Raw genomic sequence first — 13,344 nt, forward strand, 5'->3', positions numbered from 1 at the left:
CCTTTTCATATATGTTTATTTTCTTCTTTTTATATGTTTTTTTTTTCTTTTATCCGGCACAGGATTCAAAATCTAGATATTTTTCATATTTATACTCTACAATTCAACTCAAATGATGCCATGATCTGTTGGAGGTACATATCTGTATCCATAGGCAGATTTCCCTCATGTAAAACACACAGAAATATATGACATTACCCAAGTAATAAGAAATTTTACCTATGCTCCGATAGGTCCACAGTAAAGTGCCAAATGACACGACATACATTACAATATAGACTGACCACATAATGACTGATTGGAAGCTACTCTGTATCGTTATTCTGAAACACACATAATAGTTTATTACCAGAGGACATCTATAAGGCCAAAGGTTACCTGAAGATGTCATATAACATATTGACACACATCAATAATGACCACTAAATGAAGGATGAGTGGCAGTATCTCAGTCTCCAAAATACACAGAATAATATATTTCATTTCTTCATATAGGCTATTTGTATATATATATACGTATATATATATATATATATATATATATATATATATATGTCTTTTCTTTTAGAATATATGTTCTTTTTTAAGCTTTTATTTTCAGAACCCTTTGAAAAGTTCTCCTTCTTTGGTTGCCTACTGCCCAGTGTCGCCCTGTAGGTAGGAAGAGGTGGCAAACTCAGCTGCAGCTGCTAAGCGAGGGACACATTCGAGAAAAGGAGCGTAAAGGGGAAGCATACATGGACAAATCATCCACAGCAACACAAACAGCACATGCAAGACCGTTACCTATTATTTTTTTCCCACAGAATATTCGTTACGTGAAAGGGCTTTTAACAATAGCTCTCAGACAGACGTACAGCAACACAAGGACTAACAGAAACTCCATCCAGAACCTTAAATATTACAACGATCACAGCAGCCGTCTACTATTCGTGTGCTTTGTATACTGTTTGTTGTGCTACATAACCCAGAGCTTCTATTCGAGTAAAATCAGCTCTTGCAGATAAAACAATGCAATGAATAGGAAAACCTCAAACTGACTGCCAGGCTGCATTTGACCACGTCTGGATGGTCGGATAAGTATAAATCTAAACATTAAGCGCTGCATATTATTCCACACATTCACACACACATATACTACACAGAGAGTAAGATTAAACATGTATCAGAAAAAGCGTCTCTTTTCTGACACTAATATACTGAGGAATACCTTTTTTCTTTTTATGTTTTATAAATGCGTTATATTTAAGGTGATTAGTGTAGTATCCGCATATTACATGGCTTTTGAAACGTAGCATGCCCAGGCAAAGTCTCAGTGTTATTACTTGCATTGCGTGGGCAGTGTGGCTCTTTTCACTAACTAAATCATATGCACAGTACTAATCGTTTAGGTATACATTCTGAACTAACAAATAAAATAAGTTTTTTTTTTGTTTTTTTTAATTTAGGCTTTTTTATGACTGTGGTGGTGGAGAATAACCTCTCATTTTTATGTGGCGTTTAATCAAAGTGCTTTTTGTAGTGCTTCAACTGATCAGCACAACAAGTTAGCATACATATATATATATATATATATATATATATATATATATAATAACTCTAACTACTCAACTCTAAGTAACAAAACTGTTGCTAAAGCAATACTATGAAAGCATTTTATCTGTAACCATATTTACAGTCCAGAAGCTGGAAATGATATATAAGGATTCAAACTGTCAATATATGGCATAATATTCTGAAAATGTCCACTTTTACAAATCATATAGAGAATTGGTTATATGTAGGGCTGCACGATAATGATTAAATGGTTACTCACGGTTAATTTATTTGCTTAAAATATATATATTTTTAATTTCATCTGAATTATTGCACTTTCACATAAGCACAAATTAAGAGAAAGTCAACTCCCATGGCTTGCTCACGGATTTAATCGCAGCAAACAGCACAAACGGCTGCTTGAAAGAAACCAGACTGGTTGTATTGCACTTTTATTTGAGCACAATATCTCAATAGAATATCTCTAAACTCCAACCTACATGTTTGCTGGTGTTTTCAGCTCATCTGTGCTTTTTTTCCCGTAATCTAGAGAGAGCGTGCACATGGTTAGGAAGATTCAGTAAACCACGTATCAATTTAAAAAAAAAAAATACTCTGATTGGGGTATTTAAACTGTTGAAATCTGGCAACAGCAACCATGAACGGAAGCTTGCTGCTAGTGCAAGATAATGCAAATGCTAAATTAAATAGAAAGCAGGCAAATATCACAGGCGATTATGCTTAATAAATCAAGAGAAGCAGAAATCATGATCACGATTAAAATACGACTCATCGTGCAGCCCTAGTTATATGTAAATCACATCAAGTTTCCACAAATATGTTCAATTCTAATCCAACATCTACTAAGGTTGATGGAATGGAGTAATACCTGAGACCCTGTTTCATGAAGGCGAACAGACAAACAGATGGAAAACATTTTAAAAAAGGAGTGTGGTCCCCAAGCACAGGATTTCAGGTGAAAAACTTTTTTTTTCTAATCTACATATCCTCTGCAAGCAATTGTTAAAAATATTGTGTAAGCTAGTTGAAGTTTCTAAAATATACACTTTTTATGAGACGATTGGTTTGCCACACATACCACACTCCTTGTTTTTCCTCTATTTTTCTTTTGTGTACTCCACTATAACGGCGTACTGCATAAGAATAGGAGGATTCACAAAGTCTATGAACAGATCACGACACAAACTCCAAAGCATACTCTATAATATTAGTATACATACATAACTGCTAGTTGGCTGTTGAGAACTACTCTAAACAACATTGAAAGGTATTATTACAGTTTTGCATGGCTAGGTTTTCTTGAAGACAGGGATGGATCTATACTACTGGAGCCTACACTATGAGTTTGGCTTCTATAACATTGTAGAGATATTTCCGACAGGTTAGTAAAAGAGTAGGATAGCTTATAATTCACAGAGACTGAAATGTGCTCACTTCCCTCCATAATGTAGTACGATTGGTTTAATTAGCACTATACTATGCGGTATTTTATAAACAGAGGAAGTCTGAGGCACAAGGTACAGCTATAAGTGGACATAAGTGGAGAGCGATAGTATGATACCAGAAAAGAGTTCGAGTTCACTGTGCACTACTCAGCAGTTTATCTCATTATGTTTGCTACATTTAAGAGATGACAAGCAAATAGACAAGAAATATAAATGTTATTCTCTTCATTATTTTCTTTTTAACATCAGCAGTCACTTCGGAATGAAAAACTAATTAAAAAACAACCACTGCATGATGCACAATCAGTCAAATATTGCCTCAGCAGTTGCAACTGCATCATTATATTGCCTCTGAGAAAAAGGTTCAGCTGGGATCGGTGTATCAGAATGTGCGCGAAAGACCCACTCTCAGACTGACTACGAATATTTATTCAGAAAACAAAAAAATCATAGGGAGTTGTCTGTGCTTTCCACCTGAAAAACCCCTCTAAAAGTGTCAGAAGAGGGGGGAATATGGCTGAAAGAGAACGCTATGGAAAAGAGGGGAGGTTGAAAAGGGAAAGAGTTTGACGTGAGTGCAGGTCTCACCCTCAGAGGCCTCTGGGAGTTTCACACTCACAGGGAATTGAGGAGGATTATTGATATTGGGCTGATAGCTGGAAATCTTTGGGGGGAAGTTTGAGGCCAAGGGAGTTGGTGCCTAGAGGGTCAATCATGTTCTTGTAGCGTTCCCCGCGGTGTTTCATCAGGAATGGACCCCAGTCGGGTTGAGGAGAGCACACCAACTTTAGACGCTGCAGAGAATGAGAAGGAGCATCTAAATTGCATGCTGGGTGCTTGGTTTGCATCCTAGATATTGATTAATTTATTACGTTTAAAATAGAATTGAATAGAATTACTGAAAAAGTCTCACTTTGATTCATTATTTTGATGTTAACATTGTTCATGTGTATAAAACATGTTGTTTTATTATCCATGAGATTGCGATAATTCTTTATAATTATTATGCATGCAAAAATTTAGTTCTTACCAGAGTTATTGAATATAAAAATAAAACCATAAAAATATTTTTTTCATTACTTGAAATAAAAATTAACTGAAACAAAATGCAATTTCTAAAAAGTTCTGTCTAAGTTTCTAAACAAACAATTTCAGCTATTTGCCAAGGCAACATTTCTTATTTTCATTCAGTTAAACTGAAATAAAAATGAATAAACTATATAGACAAATTAAAAAAAGATGAACTAAAAAACTAAAAAAAATGGACAAAAACAGCACAATTTCTAAACTTTAACTAAAATGAAAACAAAAAATGTAAAAGTAAAAACTAATTCAAAATATTAGTAAAACTATAATAGTATCTCAATGAAATTAAAATAGCACTGGCTCTCACCACAGGACTAAATACAATGAATAAATGATAGCATAAGGTTATTAAAATGGTGAAAAACTTTGGGCAAAAAAACGGAAAGGACCTGGAATTAAACACTTTTCCTAAAATGTTAATTAACGAGCCATCTACTTATTGAAAAGCAATACTGAGCAATTTTTAATAACACTGAAATAGAAAACAACCCAAACATCTTTCCCTTACCTCAATTAACGATCCAGGTGCAAGGTGCATCTTAATAACAAACATGATGGGAATCCATATGACAGAACAGATGACCATAAGCCAGCCCATAACCATAGACCAGGTCGGATAAGTGTAATCCTCATATGTCATCACCTTCCACTGGTACAGACTAAGTGCTAAGATAAACTAGAGAGACAGAGAGAGCGAAAGGGTCAGTGGCAGCAATAACCAAAAGTAATAGCGCGGATGAATTTGTGCATGCAACAACAGTGGATGTGTGTCAAGAATGGTCATATAAGGTATAAGGTGAACATACTGTGAGAATAGTTGGTGTGACAAAGGCCCAGCAGATTCTCCAAAACTTGTTTGGCTGGAACCCAATCATCATCTCAATGTCCTCACAGAACCGCTGTAGTCCTGCACCACAAATACAAGGAAGGAAGAAATCAACGGGCATTAAGATTTTAGCATTTAAACCTATTCATTACTGCCTGCTTGTTTGTTTAATTATTCGTAATTTTCTTTTTCATTACCTAAAAATCTGATTCCTGCTGTGCACTAAAATAAATGACTGGAGTAAGTCTAAAAGACAAATGATCATAATTTTGTAAACTCACCATAAATGTACGAGATTCCAATCAGTTCAAATATGGCAATGATGACCAGAGAGTAAGAGGCTGCATAAGTGTCCACCAGCTGAAGCATGTACATTCCACTCTGTGCATGAAAACACACACAAACACACACATGCATATTTAAAATAAAAATAAATGAGACCTAATCTAAAAAAAATCACCCAGTGAATCACTTTAACTAAAAAAACAAACTAACTAACATTAATTCCAGACCTTTCCAATTATCTGCTTTAGGAATTCCATTCCGGTCTATTTACTTTCCTATTTACTTGTTATTTTTTATTATTGTTTACCAGAGAGCTGCTTTAATTAAAGTGTGCTATAAAGGTAAAGTTCTTGCAGATGGGAATAAGAGTAAATGTCCTACCTCAGTGATCATGGGAAAACCCAGCACAAAAAAGGACAAACAGCAAACCAAAGTGAACAGAGGCTTGTGTTTGCGCAGGTACTTGGGGAACTCATCAGAAACAGACGTCACTATAGTTTCTATGGTGGCAAACTGGAGAGGAACGAAAGTGTGAACGAAAAGCGATTTAGTTATTGACTGTATTTTATTCTGTGATCACATTACTGAAGAAAACTGTAAATCGTACAATTTATGATTTCCATTACCATAGTATCCAGACCAAGGGTAAGCAGCATGAGGAAGAAGATGATGGCCCAGAATGGTGACAAGGGCAACCTAGTCAGAGCCTCTGGATAGACCACAAAAGCAATCCCTGGACCTACACACACACACAAAAAAAAAGAGCATACTTACAGACCAGACAGATCAAATGACTTTTAGGTCAGATGAAAGTGAAAACAATGACGATATGATGAGTTTTGTGTATTTAGAAAAAAATGAAAAAAACACAGCAAACAGACATCTGATCATAGTTAATCATAGCTCACCAGCCACAAACACATGCATTCATACTACCTACCTTCATCTGCCACACTTTCAATTGGGACTTTGAGCTCATGAGCCATGAAGCCAATAACTGAAAAAATGACAAAACCAGCAAAAATACTTGTGGCACTGTTAGTACACGCCACAATGAGAGTATCCCTGCAAAACAAAGAGACAGAGCACATTGTGTAATCTTACATCATAAATAATCAACCATAATGCATACTTTGAACAGATGTGTCTACTGAATGTGTACAATGTGTAATCTTTTGTGACATTATAAATGTCTTTACTGTCACTTTTGACCAATGCATCCTGAAAAAAAACTATTAATGGCTTTCAAATAAATAAATAAATAATATATCTTACTGACCCTAACATTTAAACAGTAGTGTATTCTAAAATGACACAGCTGGCTACCTGTAACAGTTGTTGTGGAACTTATTGTAGGACGAGAGGGTTATAAGACCACCCCATGCTGCAGACAGAGAGAAGAAAATCTGCGTAGCAGCATCCTTCCACACCTACAGTGAAAAAGAGCAAAAGAAAGAAAGAAAGACCAATGGAGGAAGAGAAATAAGAAGCATTCTGGAGAAGAATATGTAATATTTTACCATCAAATATAATAAATAAAAATGCACCATTCTTTTTATTACCTTGGCATCATTGAGTTTTTCCCATTTGGGTGTTATGAAGTAAAGGATCCCAGAACCGGCTCCAGGCAGAGTGACCCCTCGGATCAAGAGGATGACCAACACCACATAGGGGAACGTGGCAGTGAAATACACCACCTGAAAACAGGTACAAACAACGTGTTTGTGAAATATAAAAGACTTTTACTGACCAAAATTCAGAAAGTAAAACACATATACAATATTTTGACAATCTTTTGCTTTTCTTACAAGCTTAGAAATCATTATTAACCTATCTAATATTTCTTAAGCCAAAACACACATTTACTCTGTGATACTGGGAATATTCCTATTTAACTGCTAATCACTTACAGTTTTGTCTGATGTTCCTGCCAAATGATAATAATGTCACGAAGGCTTACTTTTAACCTGTTCTATTTGACGGAAACTTTCCAAGAAAGAAACTCTGCTAATAAATATAATAAATTACCAAACCTGACTTTAGACGCATAATTACTTGTCTTGACACCCACATTCACCACATTTTACAAAAACAATAAGCAGCACAACTGTTTATAACATACAATATATAACAATAATAAATATTTATTGAGCACATATCAGCATATTAGAATGATTTCTGAAGGGTCCCGTGACATCTTTTCACTGGTCCCGAATGAGGCCTGCTGTGCTTCTCTCTTAATAACTATAGTACATAGAGGAGAATAAGGAGAGAAAATAGTCAACCTGTTTTCTTACCTTCCCTGAAGACTTGATCCCTTTAGCCAAAGAGGCATAAACAATAAGCCAGGCCAGAAACAGACAAGCAGCCAAGGGCCAACGGATGTCACCTGGGTATTCAATACCCTTAGAAATATGCAATACATTATACCTGTCAAGAAATCAGGGCGATTAGCATCCAGTTCATCTAAAAAATTACACACAGAACACCTCTAAACACACAGACAGACGGGTAGATAGAAAAGCACACTTACTTGAAATACTCCTCACTAGGGCTGACATAGGTTTTATTGTCCATTGTGACATTTAACAGTTTACTTAAATTCCCGACAGCATTTGCAGATAAACAGAATGTAGTGTTCTTGACTGATGTGATGTTTCTGTCCCTTAGTATACAGGAGTCTGGCCAGAAGAAACAATGACAGAACTTGGAATGAACGCGGAAAAAAGTTCCTGTTTTCCATCGTCATTCTCTGCCTAACTGAAAAACAGCCTTAAAACAAATTAAGTCAACGAAATAAATCAAACGTCGTACAAAAAGGCCTAAGAAGTTCACACACAACTGTAATCATACTGTACACAACTTTTTGGATTCATGCAAATTTAGAGGCGCTACCAAATACAACATGTTCCTGGATCAATCCTGGAACATTCCAATCAACCAATCAGAATGAACTTTTGAGGAAATGTCCGTTTTAGGCTTACAATCAGGGTTAGGTGCTTCTACACCCTTGTTAATCAGCTATCATTTCTCTCTGACTTGATAGGTTTAGGGGTAGGGATTGGGTTAAATCTATACTTTTGGACAGTAATGTTGATCCAGGAACATGTCTTACTTGGCAAAATCACGGCGACCCTGCTCAAACAGGCCACGAGGTGGCAGTGCATCTCACTGCGGCATTGCACCAACTCTTACAGTAAATTTGTCAAGCAAGCAGATTTTCTGCTGAATTCACCAAAAGCACGACATTGAGAAAAGCGTTTTAAAACGAATTAAAACGTAAAAAATGTCAGCAAATTCAATCAAACGCATAATGAAACACCAGAAATTTTATTCAAATTAGATTTTAAGCAAAACTCATTCCGATAAGTTTAGCAAACAGCATTTATTTCACTAATCGCACCTTTCAATGTGACACAATAATTCTAAATAAAATACACAAAACAAAATCTATTCTTAATTCATGATGGTACTAAAATGAAAAAAGCACTTGATTTTACAGTTTCTGTAGCTGACAAAAAAACAAACAAAAAAAATCTGTCAAGTCATCAAATAAGAACTTTTGGAGCAATGGGGAGAAACAGTTGCATTTGGGGTATAAAAAGAGCAGGATGACACTGAATAACCTAAATTGAGTGGTAGGCTACTTAATTCCTGAAATACAGGTTGCGCATTGCGCATTTTAGTTAGAAAAAAAAGGGGTGTTGGGGGGTGGACTCACAGGGAGAGAGGGAGAGAGAGAGAGAAAGAGAGAGAGAGACGCTCATCCTTACCCAAAAGCAGCATGTCTTTGTCTTTGCACTCGACGGTGTTCCATTCATTTTTACAGGTGGCCCATGGCAGTGCCTCCTTCAACGAAGCGAACAGGTAGTACAATGTCCAGCACATAATAATATTATAGTATATGGCTATCAAGACAGATATTATCAACATGGCAATCCCGCAACCTATAATAACAAAATGAAACCAGATAATAGAAATTACACTTAAAGCAGTCGGAAAGTCGATTACCAGTTCACTGGAAACACTAATATGACACATTAGCACAAACAAACATTGCTCATAACGAAGCATCAGTTAATAAAGTAACGTCAGTTTACCTTGTAGAGCTGGGATCATTTTCCATACTGACACCGGGCCTTGGCTGGCGAACTGACCCAAAGACACCTCCAACAAAAATATAGGTATACCGGCGAGGCCTAACATGATTAGGTAAGGTATCAAAAACGCACCTATACAAAAAGAGAGAACAGCTGCTATTGAAAAAGTCATGATTCAGGAGTGTATAATAATAATAAAATACGAACAATAAGCATATTAAAGTTTGAATTATAGATGTTCTTATATTTTTAATTAACATAAACATATAATATATAACGAATAATATTATCTTATAATATTATAACAAGATAGGCTAATAGATAATAAACACAATAAATATTAAACATAATACAATAACACACTATTAATGTGTACAAATAATACCTAATCTTTCGTTGCCCTTATAATTCGTACATTAAAATAAAATCGGTGAAATTATAAAACGAATTTTTTATTTTTTAACAGAAAATAAAATCGCCTCTAACGAAAGTTTATATGTGTGTTTACTACGCATTGACATTCCGACTCATTTTCGATAAAAATCAATCTGTAGTAGAACAAATATATTTCCTAATATTTTCTAATATGATGGCCCTTGATTGTTTCTCACCTCCACCATTCTGGAAAGCAAGATATGGGAATCTCCACACATTTCCCAAACCCACGGCATATCCCACCATGGACAGAATAAAATCCAGTTTGTTGGACCAGTTCCCCCGGGCCTTATTCTCATCTCCTCCATCATCATCATCCTGGAAGAACAGTCCACTAAGTATTTATGATCGAATGTTGGCTGCTGTATACATTTTAATAGATATTCCACTTTTAACGACAATCATCAGATCATGGGGTCATTATAATTATAGAGGCATCAACATTTAAAAAAAAAAAAAAATGTTCCCCTCCCCAAATTTTTTTGCCTCGTTTCCGTGACCTGGGAATAAAGGGGTCGCCCTTGGCTCTAATGAAACACCCCCAGGGGAATTGTACCATAAGCAGATTCTTATGCAACACATTATCCTTCAACACAACCAGTCATCAGAAACCAATCTCTGAGGACAATAAACCTCACAATTCACAGACATACATGCAGAGCTCAGCATCTTCATTTCCAACCATGAAGCAAATGTTGTAAGTTAACTCTTGATCTGGGGGGGGGGATACTTCATTGGCAATGCAGTATCCTAATACATAGCTTTGATGTACTCAGGTTCCTTGACACATCCTCTCACTCGACCTGTTCGTGAAAACTGCTGTAATTATTGTGCTGTCAGAAAGAATCACTATCACTGTTCAAATCTTTCCAGAATAGAAACAGATTTCGTTTCGCTGCTCACTTTTGAGAGACTAAAGAACAATGTCCTTATATCCAAAACACTTTTATGACTAAAATGAGAGCCGTATATCACAAATGACAATAGCCGTCTTGAGTTTTAACTCCTGAAGCACATTGCATAGAATACATAACCGAACCTACACCGTTATTTTAGACAGTAAAAACGGTCCAAATAAAGTTAAAACAAAAGGTTCTAAGGTCTTAAATTTGACTACATATTTATATATGTGCATATGTGTTTTAAACGTTTCAGTAACGGTAAAATCCTACGAAAAACTACAAGTTAGTCACAGCGCATTTTTATCTGTCGCCAAAAACGTCAGCGAATAGATTTTGGCTGGGAGGTAACCATAGCAACAGTACGCCGCACCAAATAACCGTCACTACTTATCGCTAAGTGTACATTTAAATATCACAATAAAACGCTATATATTTTTTAAAGAATAAAAGTGCTTGTGGTGGCGCCAAATGGCAGTTTCGCTCGAGTGAGACGAACCTCTAGAAACTCCAACCTTATTATCATCATCATTTTTTAAATCATTTTTTGCATTTTTTTTTTTTTACAATCGCAAGTGGGTTAAATAAAAGTCTCGCGAACAAAATTCAAACTCTAACGATCGTAACGGACAAAGCTGCAGCTGGATTCCTTTGGTTTTACAATGCTACGGCGCTTAAAATATCTAGCTTTTGTTTCTGCTCAAGACTCTGCCCGTTTGAAAGCTTTACGCTTAGGGGTGATTGGCTGATTCAACCGGAATGAAACGTTCCTTAACCATGCACTTACCCCGGTCACCGTGCCAGGCAGAACAGATGTATTGCCATCTGTACCCAGGATGATGGTGGTCTGGCTCATGGAGGTCCAGTCACCGGTGGTGTTGTTATGCTCCGCCGCGATCCTTACAGCACTTTGATTGTTAGACATGAAGTCCGACGTGGCTTTACCGGTCGAACCATCCATTTTACCGACGGAATCCTTGCGCACGGCAGAATTAACGGGAGCAAACGTGGGTCCAGGTGCGGCGTTTTTGAACGTCCCGTATGCTTTATTGGCTTCCATTTCGCACGGTTTATTTTCCGAAGGACAAAAAGTTTTCCGTTCGTTTACAGGCGGCGGTTGGGGCACCGGAGTCCCGTTCTCCGGTTTGTTAGTAGTTGTAGCTCCAACCGCTCCCCCAGACGGCTGGGGCGGAATACTGTTTGACGGTTGTCTCAACATTTCCCCGTGCTCAGAAAAATCCTGCAACGTTAAACACACATTAGACAGGATCAGTATAATTAACGCAGCCTAATAATTAACTGCTATTTCACACCTAGTGACCCAGCATTTTTACAGAAACCTACCCCTAGGCAAAATGTTCACGCTATCATACTATAACTTCTGCAATGTATTTTATGCTAGACCGTTTCTGGACATGTCTGCTACACTTCTTTGATTTTCAGCTCACGGACGGTAGCTGTTTGCTTCTTGCTTTCACCATTAGAGAAAGATTCTTTAATTTTACGCCTCATTTACCTCCTGTCATTCAACCCCGGCACATCCCCTGGTTTTATGGGCAATAGACAAGCTGCCGGGCTCGGCCGAGGCTTTTCCCCCCTGCGGCAGGCATCAGTCCCGGTGTAAGTGTACAGTGCAAACCCGGGTGCAAACATGGAACATTACACCAACAATTACATCGCACCATAGGAGATCACTGTCCTAAAACCCTTTTAAAATATTCTGGTTTTCTAAATAATAAAAGAAAAAAAATGAGGAAATAAAAATAAAATAACTAAGCTGTCATTTGAATACTACATACTACTACGAAGGTTATAAATTTGTAATGATTTATTTATTTTTAACGTGATATACACAACTAAGTACTTCCGTTGAAAAGGTGTAAAAACGCCTGCTATAAAGTTTCAGCACCTTGGATAGCGACACTTCGTTTATTAGTGCACTTACAAATAATACTTTTCTCCCCCCAAGACTGTTCTAAATAATTTGTAAACTGTTCACAGCAAAAACACACAAAGCGTAAAGTAATGAATGTGCTGTACTTACCATTTGTGCAGAGTCAACAAATGTGGGTTAATAGCAGGAAACAGCTGGAAAGACGGCAGGCAGACTGAGTTTGGCTGTGCAAAGTGCAAAGCTTTCTATATCTCCGTGGGAAAGAGCGGGTTTGCGTCAGTGCATGGCAAGGTACCCTTCGCATGACATTTTCTTGATAATAGGGCTTTGATAAATCATTGGCCTTCAATTCTGATTTTTAAAGGGGCAACAAGCGAAGACGTGAGCTCGTGATACACACAAGGCAGCGCGAGACTACGTTTGGGGACGGACTGGCTCGTGACTGATTAATAAACTTGTCCCTCAGGACTATGTAAAGATGTTCATCTGACGCACGGAGAAGATTCTGCAGACGCAGGCATCGTTGGGACTGCATAGTTGACCGACTCCTATACATACAGATAAATCTAATGACTTTTCATCATACAATATTATTAAAGATAGCCTAGATAACAGGCCCGTTTTATGTTTTCTAATTACATCTTATCACGCTCAGGTTATTTACATGCAATGCACAGATCTGCGTATAGTCTGGCTTTTTTATTTATAAGGCCATGGAAATATGATTTTTGAACGAAGTTGCTTATATTTTACATGTCTGCAACCAAACAGTTGACTTTGGAAAATGATGAAACACTACTATAAAAACTTTTGTAGA

At 36.9% G+C, this 13,344-nt stretch overlaps 1 protein-coding gene across 5 annotated transcripts; it reads right to left on the minus strand.

Moving 5' to 3' along the window:
- Positions 1-554: 554 nt before the first annotated feature.
- On the minus strand, positions 555-12,808 carry slc6a5 (solute carrier family 6 member 5). Of its 5 annotated transcripts, none has more exons than XM_058783113.1 (17): positions 12,678-12,808; positions 11,421-11,873; positions 9,911-10,052; positions 9,300-9,431; positions 8,973-9,146; positions 7,733-7,880; positions 7,497-7,629; positions 6,762-6,896; positions 6,526-6,629; positions 6,140-6,264; positions 5,826-5,938; positions 5,581-5,712; positions 5,196-5,295; positions 4,895-4,995; positions 4,597-4,764; positions 3,591-3,796; positions 558-689 (listed from the first exon to the last, which is right to left on the minus strand). In XM_058783113.1, exons 1-16 carry the CDS (start codon positions 12,678-12,680, stop codon positions 3,638-3,640), a joined length of 2,322 nt encoding a protein of 773 aa, XP_058639096.1. In that variant the 5' UTR covers positions 12,681-12,808; the 3' UTR covers positions 558-689; positions 3,591-3,637. The 5 variants fall into 5 exon arrangements, with proteins under 5 accessions (XP_058639095.1, XP_058639099.1, XP_058639098.1 ...); XM_058783114.1 differs by having other exon boundaries at positions 629-686; XM_058783112.1 differs by having other exon boundaries at positions 555-3,796.
- Positions 12,809-13,344: the final 536 nt, after the last annotated feature.

The sequence above is a fragment of the Onychostoma macrolepis genome, chromosome 07 (assembly GCF_012432095.1).
Source record: "Onychostoma macrolepis isolate SWU-2019 chromosome 07, ASM1243209v1, whole genome shotgun sequence".
Lineage (NCBI taxonomy): Eukaryota > Metazoa > Chordata > Actinopteri > Cypriniformes > Cyprinidae > Onychostoma > Onychostoma macrolepis.

Coding starts and splice junctions, on each gene's coding strand:
- slc6a5 (XM_058783112.1), bottom strand. Junction 6,265..6,525: donor TTCCACAACAACTGTTACAG/GTAGCCAGCTGT, acceptor TTTGTTTTGCAG/GGATACTCTCATTGTGGCGT. Junction 5,296..5,580: donor GTTTTCCCATGATCACTGAG/GTAGGACATTTA, acceptor TTTCATGCACAG/AGTGGAATGTACATGCTTCA.